The sequence below is a fragment of the Alligator sinensis genome, unplaced genomic scaffold, assembly GCF_000455745.1.
Source record: "Alligator sinensis unplaced genomic scaffold, ASM45574v1 scaffold1091_1, whole genome shotgun sequence".
In the NCBI taxonomy this organism is placed as follows: domain Eukaryota; kingdom Metazoa; phylum Chordata; order Crocodylia; family Alligatoridae; genus Alligator; species Alligator sinensis.
The window spans coordinates 4888-13469 of record NW_005842896.1 but is presented as its reverse complement, the minus strand read 5'-3'; the positions used below and the strand labels follow the sequence as shown (position 1 = coordinate 13469).

At 40.7% G+C, this 8582-nt stretch overlaps 1 protein-coding gene and 1 long non-coding RNA gene across 2 annotated transcripts; both read right to left on the bottom strand.

Moving 5' to 3' along the window:
• Positions 1–563: 563 nt before the first annotated feature.
• On the bottom strand, positions 564–1718 carry LOC112548048. The gene is made up of 2 exons (XR_003091858.1): positions 1678–1718; positions 564–794 (listed from the first exon to the last, which is right to left on the bottom strand). It is a non-coding gene; the product is annotated as an uncharacterized LOC112548048 (long non-coding RNA).
• Positions 1719–1822: 104 nt separating this feature from the next.
• NUS1 (NUS1, dehydrodolichyl diphosphate synthase subunit) lies at positions 1823–8365 on the bottom strand. The gene is made up of 4 exons (XM_025192126.1): positions 8221–8365; positions 6133–6285; positions 2908–3007; positions 1823–2061 (listed from the first exon to the last, which is right to left on the bottom strand). The coding sequence occupies exons 1-4, from the start codon at positions 8312–8314 to the stop codon at positions 1956–1958; spliced, it is 453 nt and encodes a 150-aa protein (XP_025047911.1). The 5' UTR covers positions 8315–8365; the 3' UTR covers positions 1823–1955.
• Between the last annotated feature and the right edge of the window lie 217 nt (positions 8366–8582).

The window sequence follows — 8582 nt, the reverse complement described above, 5'->3', positions numbered from 1 at the left end:
TGATTTCTCTGGGTGAAGAGAGAGCTTATTTGAGGTTGCAGATAAGAGACTAGCAGAGCTAATGCACTTATGCCAAAAGAAAAAAAAAAAAATGTAAAGTCCCTGTGGTCTCTTCAGATTCCAAAACTGGTTACCTGTGCTTTTTATCCTGCTAGTGACTTTTCATTCCATTTTAAGATTATTAGAACATTTATGGACACACTTAACCAAGCCATTAGATCCAAAGTGCTCAGCTACAAGGAGCACAGCAAAAAACTGGAATGGACGGACATCTGATGTCTGACTATTCTTCCACCAATTTGAGAAATCTTCAATCAACATGACATCTTACACTGCCCTGTAGATTTCACAATGATACTTTGAACTCTTACATGTTTTGGTAAGAAAAAAATAAATAAATAAAAAACAAAAACAAAAACACACCAAATCAGTGGGGGACATTAAGCTGTTGAGCAGCTATGCTTACATTTATGCAACAACATTTTTTGCACAGAGAAACAAACCTCTATGTTCCCCTCTCCCCATTAACAGACTCTCACACGTGCACACACACAGACTCTCTAGAAAGGTAAGACACTTTTATTGAGTTTGTTGATAAATTAAGAAAGGACTATGGACTGGATTTGTACTGATCACAGGTGCCTGTAAACAGAGACAGAGGATCCTTCCTATGGAAAAACTGGTCGTAGTGTGCTCAGACGTATCACTTTCCCCAGCGCTGTTCACAAGCCGCATAGCGAAGGAGGGCAGAGAAGAAGTCCTCATAATTGATATTCAGATGTGAAGGCAAAGAACTAAGGAAGCAAAAATGAAATAGGAAGAATTAAAATGAGCAGTTATTTATCTAAAGGAATTTGCCAGGTCAGGAAGTAGATTATTTTCAGTCATTTAAGTCAGTCACAGCATTAATTGTTCCAATATCTTGGTACCCCACCTCCAAAACAAAGAGCTTATTATCTACAGACTCAATAGAAACAACTAAATTGGTAGTTAAATAGCTAGATACCTTTTCCAATTTTAATGTAAATCTCTTGTTTATGGGGCATCCTAAAAAATGTGCGTTCACAAATTGTAATTTCAGTGCTAGAATCTCTGACAAATTCAATTACTTGTTATTAACTATAGTTCATCTGTACAAGTTTCTCAGGGATCCACTACTCTCAAAATGCTTAAACATCTAATGTCATTAACATTCTGTCAACATTTTGCCACTTATCCCTTCAAGGATACTTTTGCTGGACTTTAAGTAGCCTTCCAAGAAGAGGAAAAGAGTTATACAAGAACACTGAACATTGAGTGCAAGGCGACTACAGGGGGTAGTAGCAGTGAAAAGGCCATTCCTAACACTGAACACTAAAGCAGCTTATTGCTGCTAGTCATGAATTAGTGTCATAATATTTTAAATTAGTGTCAAAATATTTTCTTAGCCCCTAGATGTTTAAGCCTTCTGTGGGAATGATTTTTTATTCAGTTACAGATCTTTCCAAAATGATCCTAAAAGCCCTAAAAAAAAAAAAAAAAAAAGTCACAAGTCTTGTGTGCTTATCCTAATAGCTTCAGACACAGAAATACCCCAAGCCATCTACAAAGGGATATGTAGGAACAGTTGGTCTCAAGCTGCAGCAGAAGCAATTTAGGTTTCTGACTAGAGGGTAGTTAAGTATTAGAACAGGCTACCTAGAGAAGTTGAAATCTCCATCCTTCGAAATTTCCAAGAGGTTGTGGAATCTCCATCCCTGGACATTTTCAAGAGCGGTTTGGACAGACACTTGGCTGGGATGGTTGAGTCAAGGATGATCCTGCCTTTAGCAGCAGGCTGGACTAGATGACGTTGTGAGATCCCTTCCAGTCCTACTTCCTCATCTATGCTGGCAAAGAGTCTCTTCAAATTAAACTTGGGAGACTGACAAGTTCATTCTAACAACTGGCAAATATGGGCAGAGGCCAACAGAGCCTTATTTAACTTTAAGGAAGAAAAAAAAGTAGGAGCCTAAATCTTGCAGTTTTTCAGAGAGGAAAGGCCAGCAATGTATGCATTCATTGAAACAAACTTCAGTCACCCTGAAACAAGATGATGTAAAACAGTGTCATATGAAGCTCAGTACTGACAGTTTGATAAACCTATTCATTTATAAAGCCACTGGAATATAAACAGCTGTTGATTTTTTTTCCTAAAGAACCTTGCAGATAAAAAAGGCACACAATAGAAGGATTCAAGGCATCCTAACCAAGATGGGCTTGACTATACTTCTGAAGGGGGAATTCTTTTGCCAACCATGGTCAGGGGAACAATGAAATGGAATGGAAGAGCTGGGGTTATGAGAGATGCATGGAATATCTGCATGCACTACTCCATTTGTGTCTTAAAAGCACAAACTTTTACAGGGATCATAGACTGTGCATTTCTTGTGCGACAGGTAGAGCCTTAGGAGTGAAATCCAGTCAATTCTCTACTGATGGATTGTACCAAAATAAGGATCTCATTTCTGTTCTTTTCACAAACCTGCTTCAATTAGTCTTTTACTATCTCAACTAGATCTTATATGACCTGCTTTTGTTTACTGGAGGGATTGTGTCATTTTGGACACTTATAGTAAGCCTTGCACCTAAGAATTTTAGCTTAAACAATGAAGACGACAGACTAACTGAGCAATTCCCAGCCAGGGTGCCATGGCACTGTTAGGTTTGCAAATATAATTCACAAGATAAAACCAGAGATTTCAAATTGAAATCTACAGTTGTGGTCCGAGTCCTTTGCAACAGAAAAACAGCTCTATTTTTTCCTATAGTCAAAAAAGAATGAAAACAAAGAGCTAGCACTTTGTGAGGGGTGCTGTGGGTCATTCAAGGGTGCCAAGTCTAAAAAGATTGAGAACTACTGGACTAATTCATAGTCCACCAACTCACATGATCTCTGTCAGTCTTATGTGCCAAGGAAGGAATCCTAATGTGCTGTCCACAGGACCAAACTTTAATATTAAGTCAGGATCAGGAAAACCGTTAGTACCTACAAAGCAAGAGAATAAATTTATTAAGTCTGTGGTAGTCAAAACAGATACATAAGGAATGAATACACTGTGACAACATCCAGCAACCAGTGGTCTAGCTAATCCTGCACAAAAGGGTGCCTTAAATGCCCTGGTTCTTCATTTGCATTTTTGCTCAAAAGGGTTTCATGTTTTGGTGCCATGTTCCACCAGCTACATTAGCTTGGTCCCACTTAAACCATCACACCTCACTATCTTACCAGGGTGGTGCATTTTCAAAGGTTACCAAGCCAGACAACTTCATGTCCCTTTGAAAACTGGCTGTTACTGATTGAGCCATTGCAGCCTCTTGGTGCAACATCCAGAACACATGAAGAAAAAGATCATTCACACAGTGATCTTTTTATCTCTTTGCTAGTTTTACAAACTAAAACATTCAAGCTTCTCAGGTCCCTGCCGTTGGAAGGAGAGAGTTATGCACTCTGTCCTCCTCTAGCAAGCTTTTAAAATAGAAAGTCTGTATCCTACTATTTAGTAGTTAACGTGAAGATCAAGTTAAGGATTATGTAAATATAATGATAAATGCAAGGTGGTATACTTATGGGCAAATGAACCTCTCTATACTACCAGACAGGAGTATGTGCCATCATTAAATAGGAACATCTATGCAAGTCAAGTAAGTATACAGATGGCTTCAGTCTTCATCCATTTAAAACCAGATGTGCCATCTGTGCTGCTGTACAAGTTTGCCAGTTACATCAGAGATAGGCTTCCTCATTCAATCAGCTACCAGACACTGCATCACTTAATTATCACGTGCTGCTAGGGTGGCATTTCAGAAAGATACTGCTAACTCCACTGATTGCTAGTGCAGGAGTTGGGAGAGAAAAGTAAATGTTAACATGTCTGCAAACATCTAAGGCAACCTGATCTGCACACAGGTTTGAAAGCTTCTATTTCCCAGAAATCCTTTAAGCAACTGTTCCCAGAAAGCAGTGAAGGTGGGAACCATCCCAGATTAGAAAGCATACATAAAGAATATTCAGCAATAAGAAACAGGTTTGTAGAGTAAGGTTCCTTTAACACAGAACAAGATCATACACAAACCATTAGGTTTCTTACTTCCAAAGCTACTACTGTACATCTTCATTGTTCCCCAACTCCTACGAACAAATACACCACATAGCTGTTCTACAGCACTTCCCCATCAACAAATAAAGCACTTTAGAAAGGTGGCTAGGTTTCATCATTTCTATTTTAAAGGTGAGGAAAGGGTGATGCAGACTAGAGTTAGTGTAGGCAGACTTCAAAAGGAACTAGACTAATTCATGGATAGTTCATTGAATAAACAGCTATTAAATGGAACAGTTAAGGATGTATCCTCCGACATCCCTAAACTAGTGCTGGTGGGATGCCAAGGAAAGTATAAACAGGGGCAGTATATGAAGAGGTAGGTCACTCTAGATCAGCGATTCTCAACCTGAAGTACTCCATTCCTATCAATTGTGAATGAAGCAGCACCCCAAGGTAAGAGCTAATTAATTTACTGCAAGGGGGCAAGCAATTCAGAGGGTCTGGGCAGTGGCCAGGCAGAGACAAGCTCAAGCCTGCACTTATCTCCTCACAGCTCATGGCAATCTCCAAAGGAACTCAGAATACTCCAAGGTGCCCCAGCACCCTGGTTGAGAATCATTGCTCTAGATGAAAAGGGGTTCCATATTTGAGAAGCAGCTATTGCAACATTCCCCAGCAAGCGGAGTGCCCCAGGGGTCGGTCTTGGGGCCGGTTTTGTGAAATATCTTTATCAATGATTGGAAGATAGCATAGAGTGCACCCTCAGTAGGTTTGAAGATGTCACCAAGCTGGGGGGTGGGGGCAGCCGTAGTAGATATGCTGGAGGTTAGGGTTAGGATTCAGAGAGACCTAGAGACAAATTGGAGAACTGAGCCAATAGAAATCTCATGAGATTCAATAAGGACAAGTGCAAAATCCTGCACTTAGGATGGAACAATCCCATGCACCAGTACAGGGTACGGGATGAGTGGCTGGGCAGCAGCTCTGCAGAAAAGGACCTAGGGGTTGCAGTGGAGAATAAACCGAATATGAACTAACAGTGTGCCCTTGTCTTTAAGAGGGCTAATGGCATTGGTAGGAGTGTTGCCAGCATATCTAGAGAAGTGATTATCTCTCTGTTCAGCACTGCAGTTTATCAGTCATTTGAAGTCTGGTAGAAATCAGCTGTGTAAGTATGGACTTTAAAAACCCAGGTATTCCCACATTTCCTGGATAAATGTTTTGACTCGAATACAACAAAGTTATATCCCATTCATCTTCCACAGGCTGTCTTCAACTGCATGTGGTTTACCCAATAAAATGCAAGCTGAACTATGCCAGAGAGATTTAAACACATGTACATTTGTGGGAATGTTTGTGTACTAGTTTGTCAAATTTTCCAGCTAAAGGCTGAATTTGGAATCAAGAAGCTTCATTTCTATTTGAAACAAGATTTCTCTAGCTGAAGGAGCAGGAGTGTCTTTATGTGCTTTCGTCTGGATGGCAGAAACCTTCCTCCATTCAGCAGAGTTGGAGTAACTGTGCCAACACAATAGCAGTTCTGCTGCCACAGGCCTCAGAGTCTCTCTACTGCTCAAGTCCTGTTCTGCTGTATGATCAATATCACTTAGATTGCCTTCAAACTCAAGTTACCTAAGCAACTCAAGTTGTTAGGACAGCTTTCATTTTTTTTTCAGCTGTCTCCAGCATGCTTCTTTCCATTTATCAAAAAGGAAGGTTTTTTTTTTTTTTTTTAAATACAGAATTCTCAGAGGTATAAAGGTTTATTAGAAAAAAAATATATAGGACAGTTAAAGAGATCTTGAAAGGAGGAATTAGCTAAACCTCTAAAGCACGAAGAGACAACTAAAAGAAGAAGGAGAGAGGAGGCTAATGGAAAACAGTGTTTTTAAAACTATTTTGAAGGACAAGTATCTTGAAAAAGACTGAGAATATTATGATAGAGGCTAGGGGGATCAAGACATGGACAGAAGTTCTGAATGGTCCGATGTCCTCCTCAGGACTTATCTTTAAGAAGATTATTATATGGCATTCCTTTCCTTCTTCCCTTTAGGCACTATATAATACTTACTACTTAGCAAGTTGTCCAAGACATTAACATCCAGGTCTGTATATTTTCTTTGCTGCTGTGCTACCAACTGGCAAAAGTTCTGAGCAGCTCTCACTATGTCTGCTTTTCCATCTTCTGGGGACAGCACCTTCAGTGCAGATTGGCAATTTAAAACTGCAAGCAGAGAATAAAGGTGGTTTTAGACTAACTATATTTCTGGGGGGGCGGGGAGAAAGTGTATTTGCTTATGACTTTAGGATATTGATGAACTATTGAAAAGCACCGATTTGCTAAAATTAAAGTAAAAGGAAGACACGAAGTCAGGGTACCAAGTCATGCTGCAAGTCACAGGTTTCTTGCTAGTTGGATGCGGCTCCTGTCCCTTTAATAGGCTTCACATTCTACATTTAAAGAGAAAAACCAAATGATGCCCAGTCATAAATGTACTCATGAGAAGCAAACTTAGAGGGACTTCAGTTAACCATCTGCCACTGTGTATTTACTCAACTCACCAAAAATACAGCTTAACATTTTTTATTTTATTTATTTACTTTTTACAGTGTTTAAACAGACTCTATTTGTGAGCATAGTTCTGACTGATTCATGGACTACAGAACACTAGCTGGTGGTCCATGAAAATGGTAGTCAGAGGCATAACTAGCAATTTTGGTGCCGTGGGCAGAGATGCGAGAGGACACAGAACATGCCAAGTGCTAGAGAGCTGGGGGGAGGGAGGAAGCACTATTGTAGGGCACAAGGGACGTAGAGTAACCCCAGAGACTCAAGCACCCTCAGCTGTTGCCATTTCTATCAATGCTTACTGAGGACTCCCATTCACATGCTCCCTCTAAAATTAGTGCACAGGGATACTTGGCTGCCCCCAATTATGGTGCTGGTGGTCATAATGATGCTTGTTTTTTGGGTTTTTTCAGTTGCCTTTAAAATGGAAGTTCCAGCTTCAGGTTCTCATTGCAAAGCAAGGCTCAAAGCCTGCAAAAGAATGGAGGAATTCAAGTGACACCAGCATAGCTTTTCTGCTAGGACTAGTTCAATAAGATGTAAACATACAAAGACTAAGAGAAAGTTAGTGATGTGACTGGATTTGTACTCCAACACAAAGCAGACTTTAACCTATCGCCTCTTAAGCGCTGCTGCTTAGCAAATTAGAACCAATTCTCGTTACTTTATCATAGTGTTACACAACCATTTGCCCCTATGCTACCCACCTTACCAGATCTGCCCACCTGCAACATCTAGCACATAGGGCATGTTACCCAGCCTACTTGGCACTGCCTCTCCCCACCAGTTTGGAAATTTGGCAGGAGGGGAATAGCAATTAACATTGCCACTGCTCCTGTTGCCAAATTTCCAGACCAGCAGGGAACCCTGCAAACCAGATGGCATGGCTCTGTAGGCCTGATCCACCCCCCTGCTGCCCCAATCCAGCCACTTAACCTAATAGATCTGGCCATGGACTGGTGTTACTTGGCACATTGGGCTTCCCATGGGGCTAAAAATTTGGCAGCAGGGGAGTGACATTCAATGCTGCCACCACTCCCCCATCACCAAATCTCTGGGTCTCTAAGAAGCTCCGTGGGCCAAATGAAAATGACTCTGTGGACTGGACCTGGCTCACAAACTAGAGGTTGAGCACTTCTGCTTAGTTCTAGTTGTGGATTCTTTTCCTTCCTACCTGTCCCACAGGCTCTGGACATACTGCCATGGCACTAAGGGTGGCAAATAGAGGCTGGCCAGTGGGTAGAAAAACAAACAACCAAACAACGTAGAGGAATTCCTGCCTGTAAAAATCAGTTAGTATTGCATTACAGCAAAAGGTGCCTGTAGGACTGAGAAACAACTTTAGACTATTAGTTGCCTATATACAGGCTGACATAAATAGTATTCCTTTTTTTTTTTTTTTTTATGCACACTGAAAATAATGGGTCCCTGACCATGCTTGGGATCCTGTGAACAAGCATTTAACACCAGCTTAAAATGGTTACAAGTGTGATTGGACTGAGGGGGTAGGAAAGAAGGAGAAGAATTCAGAGGGTTGTGTATAAATATAGACGAATGATACATATGTACTGGTGCATCCCATCACCCTACCTTGATCTGCTTTGTCTTGATTTGCAAACTCCATTTTGTATTTAGAGTAATCTAGACCCAAAAGCTCCTGTTGCTGTTTTAAAATTTCATCCATTAACTTTGAGTTATTTCTCTTGAAAATCCCTTTAAGAAAAGAAAAGAAAAGCAAGCCACAAGTCAGTCTACTTTCCAGAAAGAAGGTTATGCAAACAAAACAGATGGTAAATGTCAGGTTTAAACTGGAGTCCACAAGGACAGCAGAGAGTTGAAGCAGATGATACTGCTCAAATCTGGTTTCAGTATGGCCTTGGAGGAGAATAAAAGGTAAATATAAACAACCTGAGGTCAGGCAGTGCTGTTGCTGTTCCTCACCTGATCTTGAA